The sequence below is a fragment of the Fusarium subglutinans genome (genome assembly GCF_013396075.1).
Source record: "Fusarium subglutinans strain NRRL 66333 chromosome Unknown NRRL66333_c0000412, whole genome shotgun sequence".
NCBI classification, from domain to species: Eukaryota; Fungi; Ascomycota; class Sordariomycetes; order Hypocreales; family Nectriaceae; genus Fusarium; species Fusarium subglutinans.
This window is the reverse complement of record NW_023502475.1, coordinates 1-12660: the sequence shown is the minus strand read 5'-3', so window position 1 is coordinate 12660 and position 12660 is coordinate 1. Positions and strand designations below refer to the sequence as shown.

The 12660-nt window shown below is 49.3% G+C and overlaps 3 protein-coding genes across 3 annotated transcripts; 1 reads left to right on the top strand and 2 right to left on the bottom strand.

Annotated features, from left to right (window-relative positions):
• Nucleotides 1-1379: 1379 nt before the first annotated feature.
• Nucleotides 1380-2225, bottom strand: FSUBG_13862 (proteasome endopeptidase complex subunit PRE7; the record flags this gene model as incomplete). Its single annotated transcript, XM_036678797.1, has 2 exons — nt 1380-2067; nt 2119-2225. The coding sequence occupies 2 exons, from the start codon at nt 2223-2225 to the stop codon at nt 1380-1382; spliced, it is 795 nt and encodes a 264-aa protein (XP_036530677.1).
• Nucleotides 2226-2601: 376 nt separating this feature from the next.
• Nucleotides 2602-8557, top strand: FSUBG_13861 (phosphatidylinositol 4-kinase; the record flags this gene model as incomplete). The annotated part of the gene is made up of 4 exons (XM_036678796.1): nt 2602-2784; nt 2838-4448; nt 4497-7028; nt 7076-8557. 4 exons carry the CDS (start codon nt 2602-2604, stop codon nt 8555-8557), a joined length of 5808 nt encoding a protein of 1935 aa, XP_036530676.1.
• A 353-nt stretch (nt 8558-8910) lies between these two features.
• Nucleotides 8911-10916, bottom strand: FSUBG_13860 (cation diffusion facilitator 10; the record flags this gene model as incomplete). The annotated part of the gene is made up of 5 exons (XM_036678795.1): nt 8911-9323; nt 9378-9436; nt 9489-9701; nt 9768-10448; nt 10516-10916. 5 exons carry the CDS (start codon nt 10914-10916, stop codon nt 8911-8913), a joined length of 1767 nt encoding a protein of 588 aa, XP_036530675.1.
• Nucleotides 10917-12660: the final 1744 nt, after the last annotated feature.

The following is a 12660-nucleotide window of genomic DNA, read 5'->3' as shown; positions in this document are numbered from 1 at the left end:
GAGAAGGTAGACCTGACCAGCCGGTGTGGGCAGAGCAGGGCAGGGCAGCAAGCGTCTTGGGATAGAGACTGAGTAGACAAGTACTTGGATGAGCTAGCAATGATAAGTTCTCTCTTGTGATCTGATACCTACATCGGTGGCTAGAGAAGCAGCATGGCGGTATTGAACTGCCACGGTATTGGCTTGATGCTTAGCATCTGACTCTGATCAACATCGGAAAGAAATCTTTGCTGGCAAATGACCGGACCGTGCTTTGATGATTATCGGGCATAGGAAAAGTGACAAGCGCTTGAGTCTAATGAACTAACGTGGTGTTGCCATTTGCCGCGCTTGTGGTGCGATAGAGGCGCTCCAGAAGAGTCTAGACGCGCTCTTAGAAGTGTAAGTGGTGTTTCACTCTCCCGGATGCAATTCTATCCGCAGACTAGGTAATGTTAAGTGTCTCTTGAGATGATCAATGTTGAGCGACTTGGACCAGAGAGCTCAGCTCGACATGGGTCTCTCAAATGCCGTGTGCCGATACCATTCCATCTCTAATTAGACTGATTAGCAACGTTGTCCACACTCAGAGTTCAACAAAAAAAGCAGAAAAGTAGTACATGGCCACGCCAGACTTACGAAAATGCCACCCAAGAAGTTGCGAGGGTGAATAGTTGTGGTACGGCTGATAACTCATTCACAAAGAAGCGGGATGGTCTCAACCACCGGCTGAGTATGCTGATAGGACGCTCGAGTGTTGGTGTGCCCATTGAATCTTTCAATGATAAAGTGTAGTTGGAGTATGCCGTTACAAGCGTTTCGCATCTTGGTTATAAGGTCAAATCGCCGCCATGCCATGCCATGCCATCGTTTGTTGTCCATGCCGCCAACGTAGCAGGTTAGGCGCTGGGCAGTTAGAGTTGAAGGCCAATTGACACAGATAGATATGAGGTAACTTGAACCTGACTACCTTTAGCTAACACCCCGAGTCAGGGAATTGAAACTGCAATCGTATAGTACCAGTAAGTGATCTGGGTACCTATGATCTCTGTGAATTTCTGATTGAACACGATGGCTTCAGTGGCGTTGGAAAATCTTCCTCATGTCCAGTGCATAACAGGTATGTGCGATGTGCAGAGCTCAGTGCCGCTGAAAGTAATTTGCAAAACCTAAAATCCCGAGTTAAGCAACACCTTTGCATCCTGAAGCCTCACTGGCCACCTGTTAGTTTGCAATTCGCGGAGCTTAACATTCTGTTTCGTCGTTGAAGCAACTCAGTATCATATTCATATTCATCACACCACAATTATGCCTCGTAGTTGACCGTAAAGAAGGCTCATTGATTTCGTGGCGTCTAAGTAATCCCCTGTTATACACCCCTCATTCGCCTTTCCTGCCATCTAATCCTTCTTTAAGGGCAAGAAAGTCTCCTCAATACCGTCTGCTGTGATGATGAGCATTTGAAGGTTATCACCAACCTCAATGTGACGCTCCACTGCACCATCGAATGCATCCTTGACGACAGTCTCCACCTCTGTTCGTGTAAGAGGACGTCGCTCCCGCTCCTTCAGCTCATGGCCTTCTCCGCTTCCGGGGATATACTGGTTCTTGAAGTTGACCTGGTTGTCCAGGAAAGGCATGATCAGACTGCCCGCAGCACCACCTGCTCGGCACTGCTCCCGTTCATAGCTCCCCACAGGATCGTATGAGTACACAGCGCCTCTACCCTGCTCATCCAGACCGCCGAGCATCGCATGCGAGTAGTAGGGGAAGAATCGCTTCGAGTAGAGAACAGTAGAGAGGCGTTTGGCACAGGCATTGACAGTCATAGGCTTGCCGTGGCGGTAACGGTAGATCTTGCAGATGGTGTCGAGGTGGTCGCGGAGGGCTTCACCATCAGCAGCGAAGCCGACGACAGATAGGATTAGCGTAGCATCCTCCTGGGAGGCAGTGGTGCCGCCGATTCGGAAGACCTTGGGGGACATGCGAGAGTTGATGCTATAACCGCTGGTGTGGCGGGTGTCACCAGCCATGATGGTAAAGTCTGCGCCAGCAATGGCAAGAGTCGAACCGCCATTATCGGTGTAGCTTGGATCAGTTAGCTGCGAGCCCTGGAGGTGCATAGGTGAGGTGTCTCACGGGTTAAATCGATGTTCTCGAAACTCGCCGCTGTTGGTCTTTGGGGCATCGGAGAATGAATAGTTGGGTCCATTCATCAAAGGGTTCTGGCTGAACATGGCAGCCATGATTGCGGTCGATGCGAAGGAAGGTCTAAGTAAGAGCTGGGTGGTCTTTTTCGATGCGCAGAAATGATGGAATTCGGAGTTGGTGATTGATGATGTTGATCTGGTGTTGCCTTGTCACTGACGATAGGTCGAGCTGAGATTCAGACGCACGCGTCAAGCTTGCAGCCTTGCCCACCTACCTAACCTGCAGAGCTAGGGTAGCTACGATGACTAAGCGCGGAAATTGACAGGGGTTCACCTCCTAAAGTTCACCTAACAGCCATCGTCATTTTGAAGGTCTTGTTTCGGAAACAAATTTGTTGACTTGTTGATTCCTGTTTGTGTTTGTTTTCGAATTGCTATGCTCTGAGGCGGCCACATCGCCTACACACCAAAGATGATAGGCGACATTCGCTCCAAGGCGCTGCAGAAGATAGCTTCGCTATCTGCGTCTAGCTCTACAACGTCCTTCGACCGATCCGATCTCGACCGACTATGTAGGGCCTGCCACGCCGGCGCGAAGAGCAAGGACTATGTCAATGGCTATCAGAATAAGAGCTCTCTAGGACGAGTGCCTATGGTAGGTTGTTCATAGAACATAGGGATCTCATAATATGTGATTGACAATTGTAGTCTATTCGCGAATTCGAGGTCTTGATCGCATTATGCAAGACAGCACCGAAAATCAAATCGAGCCAGAGCGCCCAGAGACTCTCGTATCAGCTGTTCCCGTATATTCTTGAAGCACATATACAGGTTTTCCTTCCTTCGCCATTCTTCCGAAAGATCGACCCGTCCCCGACTGAGGCTCTAGCCTTTCATGTGACAGGGGCCCTGTTGGCACTTGGCATCAATTACGATGAGCTTCAGGAGAATGTGACCGATAAGATCTGGGCCTTCGTGAACTCTTGTAGACGAGCTACCGAGAGCATTATCTCACCCCAAGCAGGAGATCCTGAGAATCCTCACCTGGAGGATGCAATTCGAACTGTAACAATTGCCGTGGCCCTGCTCGGATTTTTGGATGCGGCAGCCGCTCAGGCCGACTTCTGGAGAGCTGGCGGTCGACTGGCCATGATCAAGAAAATTAGAGAACTGCTTTCTGAGCCTTTCCTTATCGCTGTGGAAACAGCACTGTCTACCATTCGCAACTGTCATAGCCAGGATCGCGAGGTTAAAGAATGGAAGAGATATCTGCGCCACTATGCCTCCTCTGGACGCCCCCTCGGAGCTATGCTCCTGCACCGAAGCTTCGCTCACCTCATTGTCTCCAGCACTTCACTGATGGTAAAAGACCCTCGTTCTTTGCGAGAGTCTCACGTGCTGGATATCTACATTGCCCAGGGTGAGGATCTTTGCAACATCGCGTCCTCTGCGCTCGAAGCAGACTTCAAGACGGTTGAGGAATATGCTGCCCTGGCCATTGAGGAGATCCAGTATATCGAAGGTGGTGCTGACTTCATCCGCATGGGATCTCCTGACCAGCAGAGTCTCGCTTACGCTGTGAAGGCTGCGGCGCTCATTTCCTACTTGAATTGCGCTCTGCTCAATGAAGATGCTACTGACACAGAGATTCTCATGAACTGGCTTCAGGAAACCTTGGATGACTCTGTTCAGATGGCTGACCCTACTCTTGCCTCGGTCACGTTGCGATGTTTGGCCCTGATCTGTCAGATCTCACCATCCTTCTCGTCTAATGTCAGCCGCATCCTACCTAGGTTCATCGTTCAGGATGCCCCACAGAAAGATATCGTCACTATAGCTTCCAATAGTTTGGCTTATGCTCTCAAAATGCTCTCGAAGGATGCCGTCATCGGCACATTGTATACCCTGGGCAACGTACTCAGCCCTGGGTCGGACCAAGCGTTTGTGAACGACCAGATTGATGGAACGGCAAGTGAAAAAGGACTTAACGCCATCTATACCAATCGTCGGTCCATTGGGAGCTCGATTTCACTACAGATGTATGGTGAGGAGGAGACTGCGATCGTTTCTGGCAATGTCGTGCAAACCATCTGTGGAATTGCTGCTGCTTTCAAGGATGAGAAAATAACCGCACTGGCTCAGTCTATGCTTCAGCAGAAGCTCGAAAAGGTCAATACAGGCGTGGATGCCCGGATTATCAGTGGAGCAGCTGCTCTGGCTCTCGAGGGTGGGCAGCTAGAGTTTCGCTCTTTGCTCAAGCTGTTTAGTAAACTGTGTCATACTGGGGTTGTCGAAAACCAGCTGTTCTTACTGGAAGCTGTAAGTGAATATGACTTCCTATACTTTGATACTTACTGATTTGTGTAGGTGAGAAATGCTCGCACTTTCATTTCTGCCAACCTACGACGTGACTCGCAGCTGTTTGGTATCTACTTTGAACACTTGCTTGACAGCATCATCGGGCTTGGTGATGTACACTCGTCTGGACATACCAAGGAATCTGACGTACAAATGGCTGCAAAGGAGATCGCGGAACTTCTTCACCCGCTGGCAATCTTTATGTCCGCGAACGATTTTGCTTTCGAACCCATCGCCGATGACGAGACGTATTCTCTTCTTCGAGACGCTTGGTTCAACATCGTGGTTCATGGCTTTACCACCAACACAGACCGTGGAAAACAGTATATGAGAGAATTGCGCATGATTGCTATTCACTCCCCACCTCTTGTGGCTGAGCAGCGAGGCGAGCAGGTCGAAAGCGATATCGAGCTTAATACTGTCTTGCGACGTGGTATGAGCAACGATAGAGAGTCTCTGCAGAAGAAGCTTCTGGGTGATCTTGTACCCTCCAAGTCCAATGAGATTAGGAGCCTCAGCTACCGCAAGGTGATCTTCTTACAAGCCGCTTATTTGATGGAAATTCTTCGAGCCGACTCAGGTGATTGCACCAAGGTTCTTTCCTATTTCCTGGAACCGAGCATGTCCAAGGGAGAGCTGAGCAGCGCCATGGAGGGTGTTGCAGCTGCTGTCATGGATAAGTATATTCAAAAGACTCAAAGCGGCGCCGAACCGTCCTTTTCTGCCCAGTACGCTGCCGAGCAGCTCGCTACTATCTTCTGTAGCTGCTGCCATCGTATTGAGCGAGTCCAGCAAGCCGCATTTGTTTGCGCAGATCGCTTCCTCCGTGAAATTCCTTCGGCCCTTTGCTATAGGTCGTCACTCTTCGCACTGATCGAACTGCTCTCGCTTATGTGGTCTAGCTGCTTGGAAGCCGAGACAGATGTTTATGCTCCTAGGTCTACTTTTACGTCAGAACTTGGCGGAGTGACTGTGCAGCTTTCAGACGACTATGATTTTCGAAGATGGACAGTAGATATCCTTAACCGCAAGGCCAGGGTATGGGTCAACTCTGCCATCAACCTTTCTCCTCTCGATGTCAAGGGAATTCTGCAGACATATCTCTCGGAGTTCAGTGACGAAGGCGCTTACGGCCATGTCTCTTTGGGAAGGTCTTTTGCTCTTGAGCTAGGATCAATTATTCCATCAACAGACAATCGTCTGCAGTCCATGGACAAGATTGGCAACTCGAGTGTCAACACAGCCTCTGCCTTTGTTGCGCAGTATACAACTCGCCAGGAATACCGATATGGCGAGACGCTTCCGGATCGTGGTACAGAACTTATGAGCTTCATGAATCACAACCGTCGCATGTCATTTGTGCAGTCATCTGTGAAGGAGAGCGCCAATGCCACTACAGCACTCGCTCATATTGAGGCACGAATTCTCAGCAAGAAGAGTACATCCATCACTGAAGTCCGGGATATTCTTCGTAGGGCAGCAGCACTTCTTTGTCGCACGAGCAAGGATGAAGCTGCTGTTGCTCATCACCTCGTGAGCATTCCGTTCGCCCTATTCACCAAACAATCCATCAACTTGGGTGTCTCCTTATGGCTTGGTGTGATCAATGAAAACCCAAGACAGGAGTCGAGACTGCTAAATGAGATCGTCCAGCAATGGGAGTTCTCTCTTACGCGAAAGGTCGGCCTTTTCAGCCCAACCCTGAATCATGTTGACCCCTTCTTTTTGAAGGAAGAATTTGCACCCAGCGAACTGGAAGCTCTAGCCAAGAAGAAGCAAATTGTGCATGACATTCTCTCTCCACACACTCGACTGCTCCAATTCTTTGCCAGTCATTATAACGCTACCAGGCTTGGTAGCCCTGATATCCAGAAGGTGTTCCTCCGGATGATTGATCTTACACTGGAGGCAATGAAGCAATCTGCAACTCATCCAATGGCCAGGGAGATTCGATTCCAAATCGTCTTGTTTGGTCTGCGCGTCCTACGATCCAGCACCACTCTCAAGCCTGCAGCACAGTGGAGGCTCAAGGAGCGACTTCTTACGGCTGGCCTGTCTTGGTTCAGGTCTGCGCCCAAGTGGTCATTCGGAAGCAACTTATTGCAGATGAAGACCGAGATCCGTCTTATCTCTGATGTCTTGGCGGCCCTCCAACAGGTCTCTTTTATAGGCGCCCAAACTGTCGGCAATGTCAAGTCTCTGCAGTCCAAGGAGCAGCTGCTCGATCTCCTACTCAGAAATGAACAACTGCGCCTAATCGTCTGGGTAAACCCACTCAACAATGCTAGCAATCAGATATTGACCCAAACTGCTGGCAAGGCACCAACCGAAGCTGCACTCTTACCACTCATTAGGACTGCATGGTGGCAGGACCCAGCTATTGCCGTCGAACTTGCAACTAGGTTTCCATTCCCCCGCCTGCAGCGTGATATCAGGTTCCTGCTTCTCACCATGCCTGAAAAGGCCATCTTCGAGCCTGAGGCTCTGAACCTGGTCTTTGGAGGATTTCTTCCCGACGATGTCGCTTCGCAACAACTCAAGGTAGGTTTCGAACCCTGGCTGCCGTTGCAATACTGACGTTTGGGCAGTATTTATTGTACTGGGAGCCTGTGAACCCTGTAACAGCAGTTACCATGTTCCTACCCGCCTACCAGTCGCACCCTTTCATTATTCAGTACGCCATGCGTGCGCTGGAAAGCCATTCTGTCGACGTAACATTCTTTTATGTTCCCCAGATTGTCCAGTCTCTCCGCTACGATAGCCTTGGATATGTCAAGCGCTACATTCTTGAAACAGCCCAGTTTTCCCAGCTGTTCGCTCACCAGATTATCTGGAACATGAAGGCCAACTCGTACAAGGACGATGACGCTCAGATCCCTGACGAAATCAAACCAACTCTCGACACGGTCATGACTCAGATGGTTGACGGTTTCGCCGCTGAAGACCGTGACTTTTATGAGAAAGAGTTTTCTTTCTTTGACGAAGTCACTGACATTTCTGGAAAGCTTAAGCCCTTCATTAAGAAGTCGAAGCCCGAGAAAAAGCAAAAGATTGAAGAAGAGCTGCGCAAAATCAAAGTTGAGGTCGGCGTTTATCTTCCTAGTAATCCTGATGGTGTTGTTATCGGCATTGATCGCAAGTCTGGCAAGCCTCTACAGAGTCATGCCAAGGCTCCGTACATGGCAACATTCCGTATCCAGAAGAACAAAGGAGGCGTTTCTGAGGTGGATGAGATGATGGAGGAGAAGGACGGAGAAGATCACGGAACACCAGAGAGGACTATTGAAGTCTGGCAGTCGGCCATTTTCAAGGTCGGCGATGATTGTCGGCAGGACGTCCTGGCGCTGCAGATGATTGCAGCGTTCCGAGGCATATTCCACGATGTCGGCCTAGATGTCTACGTCTTCCCTTATCGAGTCACTGCCACTGCCCCTGGTTGTGGTGTCATCGACGTGCTGCCTAACTCGATCTCACGAGATATGCTTGGTCGTGAGGCTGTAAATGGTCTGTACGACTACTTCATTTCCAAATACGGGAATGAGAATTCGCTCCGATTCCAACGAGCCCGCAGCAACTTCGTCAAGTCCATGGCTGCCTACTCAGTCATTTCCTACTTGTTACAATTCAAGGATCGACACAATGGCAATATCATGATTGACGACGCGGGCCATATCCTACACATTGATTTTGGTTTCTGCTTTGATATCGCTCCAGGTGGTATCAAGTTCGAGCGTGCCCCCTTCAAGCTCACAACCGAGATGGTGGCGGTCATGGGTGGTTCAATGGAGCACCAGAGTTTCAAGGCCTTCGAGGAGCTCTGCGTAAAGGCTTTCCTGGCCAGTCGTCAGTATTGTGAGAAGCTCAGCCAGATCGTCTGGCTCATGATGGATAGTGGTCTGCCCTGCTTCAAGCCTGAGAGTGTCAAGCATTTCCGTGAGCGTTTTGTCCTTGACAAGAGCGAGCGCGACGCTGCCAACTTCATGAAACATCTCATCAAGACCAGTTACTCGAGTCACAGCACAGGTATCTATGACCAGTTCCAGCTTCTGACTAACGGCATTCCCTATTAGGGGACGGCACAAGAGAAGGATCACTAGTGAATGGGTCTTGATGGTTTTTTTTCTTTTTGGGTTATTATAGCACTTATTTAGTCTTCCTTTCCGACTCTTTAGAGAGATAATACTCTCGATAATACAATATATAGTACAATCGCTCCGCTTTCCAAAGCGACTGAGAAATTTGCAAAAACGACTCATGATGCCCCCACAAAACTGCTCCGCGCTTGAATACGCTTCTATATACACCCGAGCTCTTTGGATATCATTGCCATGTCCTTTTAGATCTCTGGCTGCTAGTCTTCCCGTCTCCCATGCAAGCGGAGGACCCAATCCTCATGGCCTCGCTGTATTTTTGCAACACGGCCTTATTTCTGTTTCGCGGCAGATCCTTTGAGCATGTGAGTCGGGGCATTGTAACTAGTGTAATCAACGTGGACGAATGCTCGGTCAACGATGGGCACAGATTCGAGGAAGTATGTCAGCACCTCGCTAAGATCGTGACTGTCCTTGAGAGGTGTTGCAGCAGAAAGCACAATATCGACCTCGACGAAGAGTTTATCACCAGCGTGATAGGCGCGCAAATTTTGAATTTGACGAATAGCAGTGGCGAAGCGCATGGTCAAGTATAGCAGTAGGTTTCGCTCGTCAGGTTGGGCAGAGAAGCCTGAAAGGTTACGAACGTGGTGTGCTGAGGTCTGACTCCAGTTGAAGATGACAACAAGCGAGAGCAACAAGCCACCGACAGCATCGAGCCACCAGATTCGCCCATAGTAGCCAACTAGAGCTAGTGTTAGTAGTGTTCGTCCTTACAGGATCTACTATGATTACTTACTGATAGGGAACAGGATGGAACCAGTGTTGAAGATCACATCCGTCTTTGCATCCTCAGCCCTGTGGTTTGGTCAGACACGGAGTACTAATATGGATGGATTTGCCGACTTACAGTGCTCTGACACTTGAGTTCTTGACGACGCGACACCAGATCCAGCAGGCACCCTTGATGATGATGGTAGAAACCATGATGGCAATGGCTGGAATGCCCAGCTCAAGAATAGCATGCTCAGGGTCCATGAGGCGAGAAATACACTCGAGTCCGACTTGGCAGAAAGATGTGATCATGATGATGGAAAAGACAAGGACGCCGAGTGGTTCGAGTCTTACTATATGTTAGCTTTTGTTCACTTGATATGCCACAAGCTATTCGGCAGCGACTGAGACTTACTTGCGGCGACCAACAGGATAGCTATATTGGTCTTGATGACTAGACGAGATGAGACGTGTAGTAATCCATACAATGACGGTACTGAGGAAATCTAGCACGGCATCTACCAAACTGGCGAGGACGGACATTGAAGGGACTGAGACAATGACAACAAGCTTTCCAGCTAGTAAAATGGCATTGGCAATAAAATTGACCCAGATGGCCAATGTCACGATGGGATCGTCGCTGTCGATTTCAGCATCCTCCAACCAAGGTAACAAGGGCTTGGGGCCGTTATCATCTTCTTGGGTAGCAGGTCGCGGAGGTTGCTCCTCGTCTTCGTCTTCGGATTCGTCCTGACGCTGAAGAAGTGGCAAGTTCTCGGAAGAGCGGAAGATATCTTGAGGTGTACGAGTAGCAGGGAGCTTTGTGGTCGAATTGCTAGCCTTGACGCTAACAGTGCCATAAGAGCCCGGAGTGATAGATGCGGATACAGGAGTTGATCCAGTGAGAGGTGGGGAGTCGGATGTGGTGGAGGGCTCCTCGTTGATGGTATCCGGGACGTCAAGTGGTCGGAATGCAGAAGCTTCGAGCTCTGCTTGATACTCGTTGAGGAGATCGTGGGGGATAGCGGAGTCGAGGAGAGCGTCGATGTACAGATATTGCTGAATCAACTCATTTGTTCTCTCATAGTACTCACGCCTGGTGGGTTTGGTTAGCTGCTGCGTGAGATCGGGGCGCGTGCTTGGTGGCGCCATTGAGAACTGACAGTGGTTTGGGCATAGCAGCCAGCTCTTCCTCAGGCTTCCAGTACTGCTCCCATCGATATCGAGGGTTGCTTCTGCCAATGAGTTTGGCACTGCGGTTCTGGGGGCCGTGAAGCAGTTGGGTGAGGCGACGCTCATCAGCGAGCAGCCTGCCAAGCTCATCATGGTCATGGCGGAGCAGTCCAGTCTCCTCATCATCAGGTCCCATCCAGAAAGAGGGAGGATGCGCGGGAGTAGAACTGCTCAAGCTCTGTATGCTCTGGTGAGACCGACTGCGGATGAGGGACTGGAGGGCGCCACTACGCGTGCCCAGAGGGTTGTGGCTATCCTCGTTTGAGAGGAGAGAAGGGCGCCGTAATTGAGCATGGCTACCGTGCTTTGAGGGAGTGTTTGGAGAGCTCATTGTCGCAATAGATGTCGCTTTTTCGCAGCGACTGGCGAGAGAATTGGGTGGTTAGGATGGAGGAGACGCAATTATATATCGCGAAGAAAAATATGATAAAACGTGTAACGAGTCAGGTTTGAAGTATTGCCAGGGTTTTGAAGCGTAGAGTAGAAACAATTGCGACTAGGTAGGCAGGTAGGTGCCGTGCCTTAGTTCAGTAGTCAAAACGTTGTTTTTCCGAGCTCCCGTCTCACGGAAGAGAGATAAGATTAGGTAGCCAAAAAGAGACAGACTCTGTTGCTATAATGAACAAAATACCTTAGTATCAACAAAGATGTTAAAGCAGGGGCCCCTCTCCGCGTCTAGCGAGGCAAAAAAGATTTTGAATATGGAGAGAAGAGAGATTGATTAGATCCAATGCATCAAAGCTATTCGCCCACATGCTTGCTGGAGGCTCCGCCACAGCATCCATACAGACAGAGACCCTGGCGCCGCTTTGAGGTTGGGACCCTTGGCTCTTTAGCTGAAGCCTGAAGGGTCCCCATCGTGACGGGGTTCCTTATTCCGGAGAGGGCTTAGCCAGATCCCCTTGATGGGTCCTGCAGTTGTTTTTGATGTTTTAATGTTGAGAGAGGATCTCTCGGCATCCGTAGAGGGGCAAGACACATTGGTGCAGTTCGCGCGCGAGTGTGAGTTTCAAGACACTGAAACAGCTGTGATGTTGTTTGATGTTGATGCTCTCCTCTACCACAGGGGAAGGTCGAGAAGGATGACGATAGCTTGGCGTTTGGGTGGTTACCTCATCAGCAGGTGCTAGGCGCATAACGTCTTCGGGAAGGTAATCGGCCTGAAAGCTTAGGTGAGCCCTTTCCGCTGCAGGCCAACCAGTTCAATTGGATCCTTTGCACCACTACCTTAGTACTAGGTACTGAGGCAAAGCTTGATCTGCCGAGGTTTCACAGAATATCCCGCCCGCCCCTAGTTACAGACAAGATGGGGTAACAGAACTTGAAGCTACTGTAAATAAGTGAATACCTTAATAATATGCTTATTACTATTGCTAGGATAGATCAAGGGTCTTGTCGTTGTTCATTATCAACTCTGCTGACCCATTGGTCCATTGTCGTTCCATTAACCAATTTGACTCATTCCTCGTGTATAATTCGTTGCCAGCCTCATCCACAGATAGACAAATGAGGTTGGATCGCTTATTGGTGCTTATACATAGGAGGAAGGACACATTGAATGCTACTGTAACTAGGTAGGTAGGTATGGAGCAGATAGCAGAGACTTGTTCAGAACATTGCCGACTCGTTTACATTGGAGAACTGCATGTGCATCCAAGCGCTGCAGCCGCCAAGACAGTGATATATCAAGTCGCCATGGACTTGCAGGAAAAGAGGAGTTATCCAAGTATTGCGTGGCCATGAACAACACAGGAAGACTGAAACCAGATCATACAGTAAATGAATGGGCTACATATGGACCTAGATATTCTGGAATATGTTGTTGCCCATCGAAATATAGGTCGTAGATATGAACATTCACAATGACTATTAGTAGCTGGGTTGGCCCTGTGGCTTATTACCCGTTGGCTCGAGCCGTAGGGAGGCTAACTAAGCAAGCTTAGTTAGGCATAAAACCCTAAAATATGCATAAAACCCTAAGATAGCCCTACACTGCTAGGTATTATAATTTTTTAATTTTCCTTATTTAAAATTAAGATTTTAAAGATATTAATTAGTAAATAAACTATTTAATT